The sequence below is a fragment of the Argiope bruennichi genome, chromosome 5 (genome assembly GCF_947563725.1).
Source record: "Argiope bruennichi chromosome 5, qqArgBrue1.1, whole genome shotgun sequence".
Taxonomy (NCBI): Eukaryota; Metazoa; Arthropoda; class Arachnida; order Araneae; family Araneidae; genus Argiope; species Argiope bruennichi.
The window spans coordinates 61,763,924-61,778,857 of NC_079155.1; the positions used below are offsets into that span (position 1 = coordinate 61,763,924).

General features: G+C 26.8%; 1 protein-coding gene across 3 annotated transcripts in view; it reads right to left on the reverse strand.

The window, feature by feature from the left end:
- Positions 1-1,386: 1,386 nt before the first annotated feature.
- LOC129968551 (neuropathy target esterase sws-like) overlaps positions 1,387-14,934 on the reverse strand; it is a 41,171-nt gene continuing 27,623 nt past the window's right edge. Inside the window, exons 28-34 of one of the 3 annotated variants that reach the window (XM_056082560.1) lie at positions 10,026-10,142; positions 8,736-8,884; positions 8,492-8,644; positions 5,744-5,848; positions 5,011-5,095; positions 4,755-4,837; positions 1,387-1,765 (exon numbers count right to left, since the gene is read on the reverse strand). In XM_056082560.1, the coding sequence (XP_055938535.1) occupies positions 1,676-1,765; positions 4,755-4,837; positions 5,011-5,095; positions 5,744-5,848; positions 8,492-8,644; positions 8,736-8,884; positions 10,026-10,142 (782 nt within the window). In that variant the 3' untranslated portion in view covers positions 1,387-1,675. Of the gene's footprint in view, positions 1,766-3,728; positions 4,337-4,754; positions 4,838-5,010; positions 5,096-5,743; positions 5,849-8,491; positions 8,645-8,735; positions 8,885-10,025; positions 10,143-10,202; positions 10,320-14,934 lie in introns of those variants that run through there. The other 2 variants (XM_056082559.1, XM_056082561.1) reach the window with 2 other exon arrangements.

Here is a 14,934-nt window from a genome sequence, read left to right on the forward strand (position 1 = left end):
AATTTTGTATCTTTTTACGTTTTATAATTACAGCGTTAGCTTGTATTCGGACAGCTGGACAAACAGACTTCCTCTAAATGGATTTTACTCAAAATTTGAGAGAAATCTGTATATTTAATGCAAAGATCATATATCAAATTTCATTCGTATAGCTCACAGAATTTTTTTTCTGGCAGATAGAGACAGATATAGGAATAATAAAAATGTGTTTTTCAAACTAAAGAAGGTCTAAAACATGAAAGTTTCTTAAAATATCTAATTAATTTTTTGACAATTACAATACTTCCTCTTTGTATATTCAGAAACCTGAAAGTAACAATTAAAAAAAAAAAAGGGTTCCCCCCCCCCAAACAGTTTTACATAACACATTCAATATCACGAGAAAAAATCAAACCTTCCCAAACGCTTACTGCCAGATCACCACAACCAAAGGAAGCTTCTAGAGTGTGTAAGAGTATATGAATCTTACTTCAATTTTTATAATAATTATTTACGTTCAAAATAGAAGAAAATCGGAATTGTTTGTTAAGAATAATAGTAATTTCAAACCACAGTGATGAAATATCATTTTGCAAAAATTAGGTGTCAAATCGATCCCAACATAACAAGATACTATGTGTTATTTCAGATGTAATTTTTTTCTTATTTTTTTCTTTAAAACAAAGCAAAGTTTTTCCCTTTTTATATATCAAAAAAGAATTCAACACTTTAAAAAAATTATCTAATAATAATTTCGAGAAAATGTATGTTGATATCAAGACTAATTATATTCATATGGCATCTTTGCTTGCAAAAAAAAAAAAAAAAAAGAAAAGAAAGAAAGAAAGCTGATTATATGATTTGTAACATAGCAAGAATCTGAATTTTTATGAATTTATATAATGCATTTTATTCAATACATTATGCTTAAGACATGTAAGAAATAAAATATGTTTTGGAAACTGAAAAACAAAACAATACCAATATTACGGATTTAAATGAAAAGCTGATTTGTCCTTTATGGTAATGTAAATTCTTGATATCTTTTTTAATAAAATAAAAAAGACTGTACCTTTATTAAAAAAAAAAACCTTCTAACTTAACTAAATCAATTTCTTCCTCATTTCCATCCGTCAATTTCAATTCTACTGCTCTACTGCTGCAAAATACGTTTATTTTTGTTAGCAAAATTGTCAGTTTTATTCCTATTCTGCAAAGCTTCATTTAAAAAAGAAATTAAGAAAGGAATTAAAAAGTTTCTATAAAAAATTAAAAACTTTCAATACACTCAAAATAAATTTATAAAAGCAATTAAATTTATCTCTTTTTTTCCTAAGCAATATTAGATTTCAACAGAAATCTAATATTCTTTAAAAGTTCTTGCTTTTACACATAATAAAGTAAGACTTTTAAATATTAACCAAAATTTTATTATATACAGAAAATAATTACAGAAAACAATAATTTTCTTAAAAAATAAATTACATCCCACAATGCCCTTCATGAGTACTCTTTGGATTCAATATGGCATAGAGTATTTTACAGGAAACATGCTTCATTCATTCTTTGACAAATGGAATAATAGCATATTATACAAACAGTCTTATATACATGTGCAATGTGCAAATAATGCCTACTACTTTCATAAATTTTTTTTAAAATCAATCATAATTTAAAACACCTAAGAAAGCTCAAATCACAAGTCTCTTTCTGTTGTATATTCAACATCAGACAGAGACCCAACATTATCATGCTTTGAAGATGAATAATCTTCTGTATCTTCTTCCTGAAATAAAGGAAAGAAGATTTGAATACATTCAAGCATGCCATGATTTGAGCAAATGGTGTAGTCACTAAATGCAAAAACTTGGTATTATATAAACAAACATATATATAACAAGCATAAACAAGAGAGCATATATCCCCAAATATAAGTATTACATAAACAAGCACATTATATAGTTTTCATATAATTCCCCACACTGATATAATTTTAATACACATTATTAAATATTACTAAGCAATTCATATAATGTTACATAAAATTAACCAAGAAGCAAATTTCATACATATTTAATAAATGGTAGACTATGTGAAATGAAAGCATACGACAGTCAAAAATTGACAAATGACATTTTCAGTTCATTCAAATTACTCCAAACCTAGCAACCGAAAAATTTAAATTTTTCTTCCAAAAACAACAAGTATAAATAGGAATGAAGTTAAAAAAGTAGCACAATTAATAAGTCATCGTTAATTATGTTAAGTGCTAAATCTTCAAGCTTCTTATATTCTAACACAATTACAGTAAACTCGTTTAATGGATATATGAGGAAAAATTCAAGATTGTTCAGTAACGAATAACGGCATTTAATTCTACACCGGAAACAGATAATAGTGAAGAAGAGCATTCACAGAAATTAAAAACAGACAAGCAGAAAATAGTTATTAAATAATTGCAACAACAAGGAGAATGTAGAGTGAACTCATTAAAGATCGAAATTACAGAGAAAGAATCTATTCGACTATGCTCTTCAACTCAATTCAACTACTGACACCGTCTACCGTTTTATTTATTTATGGTAGCGTCCGTGACAGGGCATCGAACGTTCGAGAACAAACGCTGGAACTCGGAGTTCTAATAGAGCTATGGCCGAGATTCACGAATATTCGTTATTGTTCATTTTTGTTGTCAACCTCGCCAAATTTATTGCTAAAACATGGGGTATTGATTCGGCATCCATTATTATATCTGTAAAAACTGTCTTCCCAACCAGAAAATTTACTGTTACAAATTCGGAAGAACACGGTACTATTCATGTTTTGCAATATATAGAAGAAAACCGAGTAGACATTCTAGTTGTGCTCTTTTCGATAGATTGCATAAAAAATTTCAAACAGCCGAAAACCAAACAAATTTCATTTACCTAGATCGTTGCATTTTTGAGTTATCATATTCATGCATACACGAGTATGCAGACTAACAGAAAGTCAATCATTTGATAGATTTGGTTTTAAAATTTTATATAGATCAACAATTCAAATGATAAAATCATATTCCAAATTTCATCCATCTAGTCCTTTCCATTACTGAATTATTATGTTTACACAAATAATTTGCAATTTTACAATTTTGGATAAAAGATTGCATAGCAAATTTCACCAAGATAAATATTTATTTCTCAATGATTGTGCTCATAGATGGACAATTCCAAAAATATTTTTGCCTTGGAAAGAGTCTAAAATGTATGCATTCATCAAATTCTTGAAAGATCATAATATAATAATTACAGTGCTCTTTTGCTATTTACTTTGCACTCAAAAATTTTTTAAAAAACTGATCTCATAATAACATATTCTCTCGGTTCCATAGGAGAATAATTTATGATACTCATGAAAATAATTATTACTTTAGTATTAAATTTTGTATAGGTAACTTCTTTTGCTTCATACATCAACAGATTAATGATTCTTACAAAAATATTCATTGCAAAAGGCCTCTACAATGGCTATATTAGCTTGGATAAATGTTTTCCAAGTAAATATGTTTTCTTACAGTTTAAAGTACAAGATAAAATTTCTTTCTGGAGAAATTTTATGCAATATAATTACAGTATAAGCATAAGAATATTAATTTGTTAATCAATGATTAAATAGTTTAAAAAAAGAAAATCAAATCAATCTTTGTTCTTACCTTGTTAAAAGGACAATATCTTTCAATATATGCATAATTTAAGAAAGTTGTAAAAGATTGTTGATGATATTAAGAAACCTTTAACTTTTGACCATAATTACTTGGTTATTTTCTAACTAGAGAATTTACATATAAACTGAGTGGATGTTTACAGATTAGCAGTTGCCCATAAACTCAGCTGATGGTTTTCTTGGACAAAAATTTCAAGCTAAATAACCAAATTAAAATAGCAATACATATTCAGATAAGAAAGAAATATATTAGTACATATAAGTAAATATACATTTCACAACCCCAGATGAAGGTTTCTGAAATGTGTGAACAAATCATGAGATTATTCATTTAGTAGGCTAAGAAATATTACTAAAACCCCAAGACTGGTGATGATTTTTGCTGCATTTGCAAATAACAGTACTTTCCAATACAAAGCTATAATATATAGCAGAAGAAGAAAAATTTTCACTCAAATGACAATGATATCTTAATTAAATATAATCATGAATTGGGCAAGCTGGAAATATTTAAAATTAATTTACAAATATTAGATATATAAAAAGGCTTCTGTGATATTCTTCTTGAGAGTAAAATGGTTCCATTAAATCATCATTTATCATCACACTATAATTTTTTCACCACTTCAAATTTTCAAAACAGACCTGACAACTGAAAATAGAGTTACATGATTTTTACAATAGATAGATTTGGAATATCTTAACTATACCTTTAAATTTGAATTATGACCTTCAAGTTATATTCAATCATTTAAAGTACATTCAATCCTATTACATATCAAAAAGACAATTAGCAGTAGAAAAGAAATTACAAAGACTTTAAATTCTACTATCATCAAGAGTTTCACAATTAAAATTTCATTTGCTTGCTTCTTTCTTGCTAAAGCAAAATGAATTGAATAATAAAGAATAAAATAATAACAGAGACTGAGTAGAAAATAAGTTACATTATATGATATATTTTTGATCAAATTGCTTTTTCTTTTCTGTTTTAAAATGAAAAAGAAAAATGAATTAATTTATATTCTTTTTCATTCTATTAATCAATAAAATGACAGCAAACTATATACCTTGTCTGTATCACCTAATAAGCTTGGCTCTGGTTCAGAAATGTAACCCACATCCCTTTCATATAGGTCTTCATCATCAGATACTAAAATAAAAATAATAATAAATTTATACTAAATAAACCTGTAAATATTTCATATTCTACAATTATTAGCTGCAAAATTTTTTAAATTAACCAAATCAAATTATAAAATTTTAGCTATATATATACATGAAATGCTAACTGCAAGTAATGACTATAAAAAAGGAAAAATTTACCATCATAACTCTTGTAAAGTGGTTTCTTTATTTTACACACCATTTCGGCAAGATCAGTAAACGATGCATTTCTTAAAGATCGTGCCTGAAAGAGAAATAAACAATATATAAAAAGAGAAAAAAAAAAACCATTTCATTACAATTTATTAATAACTCAAGGAAAGAAAATCCAACAAATTTGTTAAAAATCAACTATAGGTTTAGCATTAAAAAAAGAATAATTTAAACTGACATACACTTTAGATCAATTATGACAGATGGAAGATATGTAAAAACAACTTTTTTTAAATGATAATTATTATAAAATTCCAGAGATTACAAACACATTTTATTAAGAAAGAGAAAAGAATATACCAAACAAATGTTATTTTTAAGATAGCAAGATCTGTTTCAGCACATATAACATCTATTCAAACAGCAATTCACAAAAAAAGTACAATCGATACAATATTGTATTTCAATAATGGCTAAAATAAATAGAAATGGAAAACAAAATATACTGTCTGTTATAACTTTATTCATTAAACACTATAAGAATATTTTTTTATATTAAAAATATATCACACAAACAATTTGAAAAAGACTAAAATCATAAATTAAAGGAAAAGTTTTAAAAATAACACCTAAAATTAAAAATGGGACCAATTGTAAAGAACCTAGTTTATTACTTTTTTTTAATATAAATAAAATAAAAAATAGAATTAAAAATAGCAAAACCAAATTTGAAAATTACCTGCTCATTCTCTTTATTAATTTCATTCTGAAGCAAATTATGTAGTGATTTGTGCCCCATCTTCATGGAAGGGAATAAAGCTTTCCCATGATTATATCCTACTTCCTGCAAAATGATAATGCAAAATTGGATAAATCTTTAAAAATGTATGCATATATGTAACTTGTGAATTGGTACAAAATGTCCAGTTATGTGAAAATGGATCATCTAAGAAAATGCAATCAATTGTTTAAAGAACACATAATCTTCTTTCACCTTTATCTCTTTATCTGTAAGTATCATCTATTTTCTTAAAACTATTTACATACATTTCATTGCATGAGAATAAAGACGTTTTAATATCAGAGGTTAAACTAGTTCAAAATGCAGACTGAGCAATTATAAATTTTATAAAGTGTGTCAACAATAAATACATGTTTCTTGTTTATTCCATTTTTACTAATGAAGACTAAACATTTCTCCAGAGCAAACAAATACATTTTATCTTCCATACATAAAAATCATTTTTTATTTCATTGTATAACTTGCTACTTCTATGGTTAAGAAATAGCCAAACCATATACTAATTGATTATAACATATATGTTATAATGTACAGAGCCTGACTAAGGCAGGAGCATACGGGGCAGTTGCCCAGGACCCCGACATCAGAGGGGGCCCCCAAATCGAATCGAAAGTTTATTTTACATTTTCTTCCTCTTCAGTAATGAATCGGTTCTTCATTACTAAAGTAGTGAAGAAAAGGGGAGCCCCCAAAGAAGTTTTTGCCCCAGGCCCCCAGTTAGGCTAAGTCGGGCCCTGGTAATGTATACAAAGCCTTTACTAAATCATTCCATATTGATTTGAAAAAAAAAAAATGGATTTTTATATTATTGTAGATAGCAAATTTTGCCAGATTAAATACTGATGTTTTCAAATATCTAAGGCTAATAGCTTAGATTAGATTTTTTTCAAGTAAAAAAATAAATAAAAACAGTATAACAATTTTTTAAATTAGAAAATTATCAGTGAAATATAACACTTTTTTGTGACAAAGATAGGCATTATTAAAATAATAATTAACAGTAAATGTGATGATAATTTCCAGTCTTTATTCCCAACAGTAAAATGATTAGAATGTTTGGATTTCTAATAAACATCATGTAATTAAACCTTATATAGTCCTTATTATGATAACAGAAAGTTTTACACAATTTTAACAAGTTTGTAAATAGCTCTTGTACTCTTGCTCAAGAACTGCTATAAGTAAAGAATGAATTAAATGTCCAATACAAAATTATTCTACTTCTGTTTGATACATTTTCACAGGGTTTACATTTTGCTTCACAACATCAAGCAGTTTTCATTATAACTTAATCTAAATGACTTGGGTTTCAGAATTCTTGATATTAAGTTTATTAGTATTCTAAATACAAGATTTTATTACTACATTTAAATACAAGTAATCATCTTACTACTTACATATTATACACTTTATTAGAACCATGATTAGATAAATATTACTTTATTATATTTTTCTGTCATTAGCTCGAGAGAATTTAATCTTTGGAATACATATATTTATCTATGTTGATGTATTTTATTGTACAGGGTGGTTATAATTAAACTTCCCCTATAAACAGCATCCTACAACGCAAACGGATGAACGGATTGCAGAGGAATTTGGTATATAGGCTATACACGAGATGCTCTCACGCAATTTCACAGTATATATATATATATAGTTCCAAAATGTCCACCAGAGGGCGCCTTTTCTGGAAAAATATTAAATTTATCACACTAAACGACCAATTCGGAATAGAGAAACAATATTAACAATCCATAACAAGAATTGAGTAATAAAATGTAAAAGCGGGAAAAGCTGTCAATTGTAGGAAAAAAATGTGGAGATTTGTAAGATTGCGATGAAGAGGAAGCTTTATACAAAACAGGTAGGGTAAGAAATGTTTGTTTGTTTGTCATGTTTTATGTCGATGTTTCCGGCTGTAATGTATTTTTTTCCTTACCTTTAATAAATGCGGTTCGATGGCAATGTGATCAGAAACTAGTCAATAAATGATGATATTGTTTCTGTATTATGTTTTGGTTGTTTATTGTGTTAAAATTAATATTTTTCCGGAAAAAGCGCCCTCTGGTGGACATTTTGGAACTTTTTTTTTCCCAAACTTTCGTGAGCGCATCTCGTGTATAGTCTTTATGCTAAATTTCGTGGCAATCCGTTCACCCGTTTGCGTCATATGATGCTGTTTACAGGGGAATTTTAATTATAACCACCCTGTACTTCATTTTGTTTACCTAAATTTTTTAAATCTAATTGGGAATAAAATCAATGTCTATTCATGAAAGAGAAAAATGAAATGAAAACACATGGTTCAAACAAATAATTATGCTATACAAAAATAATTACAAATAAGGACTATACAAATGAATTTTCATGAAAATTTGCATACATACAAAATACTTTTATTTCAAGAATTTCGCATATTTTATATTTTGCATTTATATATATTTTGATTTGAGAACTAAATTGCTTTATTTTACATGCCTATTCATTTCTACAATAAAAAAAACATTAAACAATTCGAATTAAAAGGGGCAGGGGTATTTAAGAATTATTTACGAAATTTCAAGCACTGAATGACATCTTCAATAATCTTTAATAATATTGGGTTTCAGAATATTTATAATCACACAAAGGCTTGCATATAAATAATAAAATAATTATTAAAAATATCCAAAGAGTACAAACCATTATTTCATCAAAACTGCCAAATGCTAATGTTTTGTACTTATCAATTGGAGGACGAATGTATGTGCAGTAATCACTTCTTTTAATTTGATCTAACTGCTTCACACAGCTAACATATGCTAATCGAGATTGAATTTCTTGCAAACTGGGAACCTAAATATCAAAATTATAAATTCAGACAAGTTCAAAATACACAACATAGAAAATAAATATATACTTAAAAATGCTTTTTTTTTCCACTGACCTTGACAGGTGATGCCCATGGATTCCATTTTTTCCATAGTAACCACCAACCATTGAGAGTATCTCCATAATTTGTCAAATCTATATCATCTTGACTACCGACATCAATGGCTATTATAGTTTCTGCACCCATCTCTCGCATCACATCAGCTGAGGATATATTTGATTTAGGTTAATTTTATGCAATTTTTAAAAGTGCTGTTTAAAAACATCACACAAATCAAAGGTTTGTAATGAAGAAATGATCCGAGTGAATTAAATAATTTCATAATGTAGAATTTTTATCTTATATATTTTTAAAATTAAGTAATGCCAAAAGATGCAAGAAATTTATATCAAATATTGAGGAAATTAGCTGAATATGCTTATCAGTTTCATAATACATTATGCAGAATTTTGTTTGAAAGTTATTATGTAATGCATTTACGATTCAAACTTTACAAAGATAATACATCAATATTAAATGCCAATATAAAACAAAATTTCTTTGATAATTAAAAAGCACTATAAAATTTTTCTTAAATGACTTCAAAGAACTTTTGTTTCACAATTAAATTAAAACTCGATTTAAATATATTTTAAGTTTTAATTGACTTTCTATTCATAATGCCATAATTACATTTTATGACATTAGAAAAATGATTGTATTATAAAAGTTTCGTATCAAAATTTTTTTATATGCAGGCAAATAAATTGAAGAAGTACTAAAATATATTTACATTAATGAACTGAATTATTTATAGTTTATATATGATATTCTAAATATTGAATATTGGCTTTTGTGTTTTTGGAACTGGTTTGAAGAAACAATTTCATTTTAGGTATTCTAATCAAATTTGTGAATCATATGAGGATGTAGACTAATTACAATCTTTAACATTCACGACATAAACTTTTTATTTCAAATAAAAATATTCAAATTTCATCCTGAATTAAGAATTGTTTAATTAATTTAAAAACATTTTAGGCAAATAAGAGTGTGTACTCAAATTTTTCACCAAAAAAAATAGCATAACATATTTTTTTAAAAAAGTTTTGCAGCATTTCAGAAGTTTTGAAACGTTTTTGAGCTACTTTACAATTAAGAAATTTGGATCCCTATTTTTATACCATCTTAATCATCATTCTTATTAATAAATTTAATTTTTAAGATTATTAAACATCACATTTATTAAAAAATAAAAAATAGCTATCTTTAGGATTGCTAAGATCTGGCTACCTAATTTTAATCAATATTGATTTTCTTAATTTTTAAGTCCTCTTTGAGGCTGTCAATTAAATGCATAAATACCTGGTACATTATTGACATAGCACCCATCAACCAGCAGATTACCATCAATAGGATCACAAATAGGTGGTAACAACCCTGTTACAGTCATGCTAGCTCGCACATATCGCCACAGATCACCTGTTAGTATATATAAGGTAACAAAAAAATGTTAAAATAAACATGCTCAGGAACACTAACCTGGAAGATTATTGACGTAACCCCCATCAAGAAGTAAATGCCCATCCAATGGGTCGCACATAGGTGGCATATAACCAGACAGGGACATACTCGATCTAACATAGCGCCACAGTGATCCTGTAAATCACAGAAAGCGCTCAAAAATCACTGGCTGAAGTTTAACTTATGATCAAAAAGGTTCAAAAAGCACATCTGGATGGGTTCTTTTAAATAATAAAAAAAATAAGAAGAAAGAATGAAATGCACAAGATATCATAAGAAGTATAAGAAAAAAGAATTTTGAGGGGAAAAAAAGATATCAATTTATATCAAGAAGCTTTAGACAAACAAGAAGGAGAGAAAGAGTCAAAAGAGAAGAAAAAAATATATAGCATGCTCAATTGAGTATAAATAACATTTAAAGAGAAAAATGATTAGTACACAGTAAGACATTTTTTAAAACTTAGTTCCACTAAAAGATCACGTTACTAAGAATTTTATCAACCAATTCCAAGGATATTCAAAGGTACACAATACATTTACATAAAATTATAACAGAAAGCAAAATTTTATTAAAATATCAATCCATATAAATTTAATTTAAACTACAACTTTTTCAAGAACTGACCTAGATTTTACCATTTTAAAGTCAAAAGTTTGAAAATTAAATTTCTTCACACAGTTTCTACAGCAAAAAAATTAAGATGGACAACAAAAACAAATAAAATTTCAAGTCTTCTTTCATCCTTATGAAAATTAACTTATGAAATTAAACAGATTTTGAAAATACATATGCTTATTAGCATTTACTTCTTACATTTTAAATTTTAAATTTTTTGCTATTTACTTTATGAACTGTTCAAACTATAGCATGATAAATCTAAAAATTATAAAGTTGAATATTTGAAGATATAAAATATGCTTCTTAATGTCTAAAGATTCAGTTTTGGTCAAATATTTTGAAAAACAAATTTAAAAACAGAGGCTATCCTAAACAGAAATATACAATTCAGAAGAATTTGTTCATAAAAAAATGTTAATAGCAAGTCAATAGAATTCACTTATCAGCCAGGCATTTAAATAAAATTTTGCATAATATTATGCATACAAAGATTTGCTTCCATCAGGCTATTTCCAGTATTATTAACAAATCATGTCAAAATGTAACTGAAAATTAAAAATTTAAGTAATGGTGGTAGACGATTATAATTTAAACAAAAAAAATCATGATATCGAAGAATGATTAGATGCCAAGGGTAACCCATGTGTCAGCATCCCTCACCCCTGAAATATCAGTGTTGCACACTTGACTTAACCATATTGATTTATTATCATGCAAAGATGACAAGGGCAACCCATGTGTCAGCATCCTCCCCCCCCTTAAATAATTACTTAACTATATTGATTTATCATGCAACGTCCATTATTACAATAGTTCTTAGATGAAATAGGGTTTCGAACATACATTAACGGCTGAAGAGCACTGGTAAACTAAATCAAAAGATTTGGAAAGACATCCAAATTCGAAATAATTAGAATACAGCATAGAAAACTTATTCTGAATTTTAAACAAAATATTTTATGGTGTCAATTCATGATCATGTAACATGTAATGTGACCCAAACCAGTTCACGCTTTGAGACCATTATGCATTGTGAAATTACTACTTCTAAAACTAAAAAAAATTGTTTACCATTTAAAAAAATTGTTGCTTTTGTTAATAATATTACGTTAGTTCATACATTAGAAAATTAAATCAGTGTTTTTTGGTGAGTAGATGTAGGAAATAAGTTCTTACACTTAATTCAATACAATTACTATAATTTTCTATCTATATGTGATATATAATTTTGCATATGAACAATGTGCATTTGTTAATATTACTAGAATATGTTCTATTTTAAATTGTACAGAGGGTTTTTCAGTTGCCTATATATTTGCCTTTATATAAATTGTTTAAAAGATTTACTTACAAAAAATTAAAAGTAATTGAATTATAATCAAATCTTTCAAACTTAAAAAAAAAGAAAGTGAAAAAAAAAAAAGGCTATACAGTACAATGGAAGCTTAAAAACTTGTTTTTCTATTTTTCACAGCCTATGATTTTAAATAACTCAGAAATGTAAGGTAAAAAAAAAAAAAAAAAAAAAAAAAAAAAAAAAAACATTATGTATAATACTCCCTTCCTTTTCCTAATTATAAAATCCAAGAGAAGAATAATTACATTTTTTTAACTCAAAAATATTGTAAAAAATATAACAACAGTGTAAATAGATAATATGCCCAAGTGCATTGTCATATTGTAAACAGTAAGGTACACCTTTAGGTCCCATGTGGAATAATGTTTATCATGTGACATCACATGCATGGAACTTGACTGATCTACTAATTGTACAATCTATTAATTATCTAACAAGTAAGACCACAACTTCATGATCTTAAAATACTCAAAATACAATATTGTCAAAGATCAATAATTAAAAAATTTCTTTTAATCAATTGGAATAAAGTAAAGCACATACTATTTATTTATCAATTGTTAGTGGACTCTGAAGAATTAAAGTATGTGAGAAGTAAAGTATGTTAAGAAGTAAAGTATGTTTATAGCCAGAAATAATTTTACAACTTAATGCAAAACTATAATATGCAAAATCTAAGCATTTACAAGAAAAACAGCATATGAATCAAGAAAAATAACATAATATGTCCCAAAATTTGTACTTAGGAAAAAAACAAAACTTAATAAACCTCATTTGAAACTCTTTGCAGCATGCATTAAAACTTAAAAACAAACAAATCACCTGAAAATCTTGTAAGCAAATAATTCTGATCATTTTGAAAACAAACACATCAATAGTTAAGCATAGTGCAAAGTAATTGCAAGCTCTCAGTCAAAGTACAGTAGTAAAATCTAGGGATTGAGGTACCTTGCTTAGCATAGTCAAGTTAAAAAAAAAACTGTTTTATTGTAAATGGGGAAAATGAACTTTTCAAATATTTAAAAAATGAAAAGTTGTGCAGTTGCAATAATGAAGTACAAAAGAATTAATAACTTCAATTTTTATAAAAGGCTGAGCTTTTGAAAAAGTGAATTTTAAAAAATAGTAAAAAAAAAAAAATAATAATAATACCCCATTTCAAATAAAATATGAAAAAAAAATTCAGAATATTCACCTTGAAGTTAATTTTTTACTTTAAAAATAAGCAACTTCTCAATGTTTACCAATCAAAAATTTTGGTGCAGTCAAAAATTCAATTATTAAGTTTCCATTTTTGAATATAATTATTTGTATACCTATAAACAATTATTTAAATAACTACAAAATAGAAGAAAAAATCAATATTGTTCTGAAAAAATAACTTTTAATATAAAGTACTTCTTTCATATAATGTAATTAATTCTAAGTCATTAGCAGAGACATTCTTCAGCACTTAAAGAATTTATCCATGAAAATTTCATAATTAATTGCAGAACTTAAATGCATTCAGCGATTTAAACAACTTACAGCATTCAAATCTTTTAATCTTCTTTCATTTTCTATTGTATAAAAAAAAAACCTCTTTTTTAAAAGTCAGACATGACAAAGGATTGAAACAAAAAAAACAAAAAAATGTTCAACCTCATGAAATAATATACTGTGAAATAGATATGTTTAATTAAATAATAAAAAGAAAAAAAACTTTATACAAAAAAAGTATTTGAAGTCTTAAAAAAGATGTTGAAGAATTATCCCCCCCCCCACTACCAAAAAAAAAAATTAATTGACCTCAATAATAATAAAATTCGATTCTAAAAGCACTGAAATTCGTGTTTCGACAGAAAAAAAATCACGTCTGAAAACTCTTTACAGCTCACAACAAGAATAAAAACAAAATCAGGTGAAAACCCAAGAAACACTTAATGTTTTAAGGGGGGAAAAACATTTGCAATAAAAAAAGGAGAGGGGATAAAGATTTGACAGAAATCATAACCTCTTTTGAAATGTCAAATTAACTGTAATTCGAAATCCTTTGATTTTCATTCAAAGTGTTTTTGCACATATTAGATTTCCTTCATTTTGAGTGTTCGTTTTGAAAGAGGAAGAATATTGAAATGTACAGCTAAAAACAGTTTTTAAAAGATTTAACTGTTTAAGATCATCACTGCTTTATATCACGTGTATACCAAAGATTGTAAAAAAAAATCAACTATTTAAAATGAAGATAGATATTAAGCACAATTCATCAAGAGACACTGAAATAAGAATGACACTCTTCACAGATATTTTCATTCGGTTGCTAACACCAAAGTTTCAAATCAAACTAGTCAAAACTGATTGCACTGTAAGCCTGCAAGCACCCTACTAATAATTATGTATATTGTTTAGAAAATCCACTATATAGTATGCAGGGAGAAGAACTTAGCTGAATGAGAAATGATTAAAACTATTTTTTTCTCTCGTGAATCTTTTATTTTCTAGTTCATGCCAATAATAAGCAAATGATTATCTGAATAAAACGTGGAACTTAAAAAAAACACACACACAATCAAGTAAGAAGAAAAGATAAAATTATCAAAAGATTAATAATGGTCTGGGTCACAATTCCTAATAATGAGCACACAGACTTCCAAATGGAGTTCTAATGGTTCAGAGATACAGGGATGACATTCATTGATAATCTGCAGCTCCTTATACAGGTGACAACAAGCACAAATTCATTTTAATAGACAATAACAACAGATCAATTGAACTTAGGAGTGAACAACTTCTTT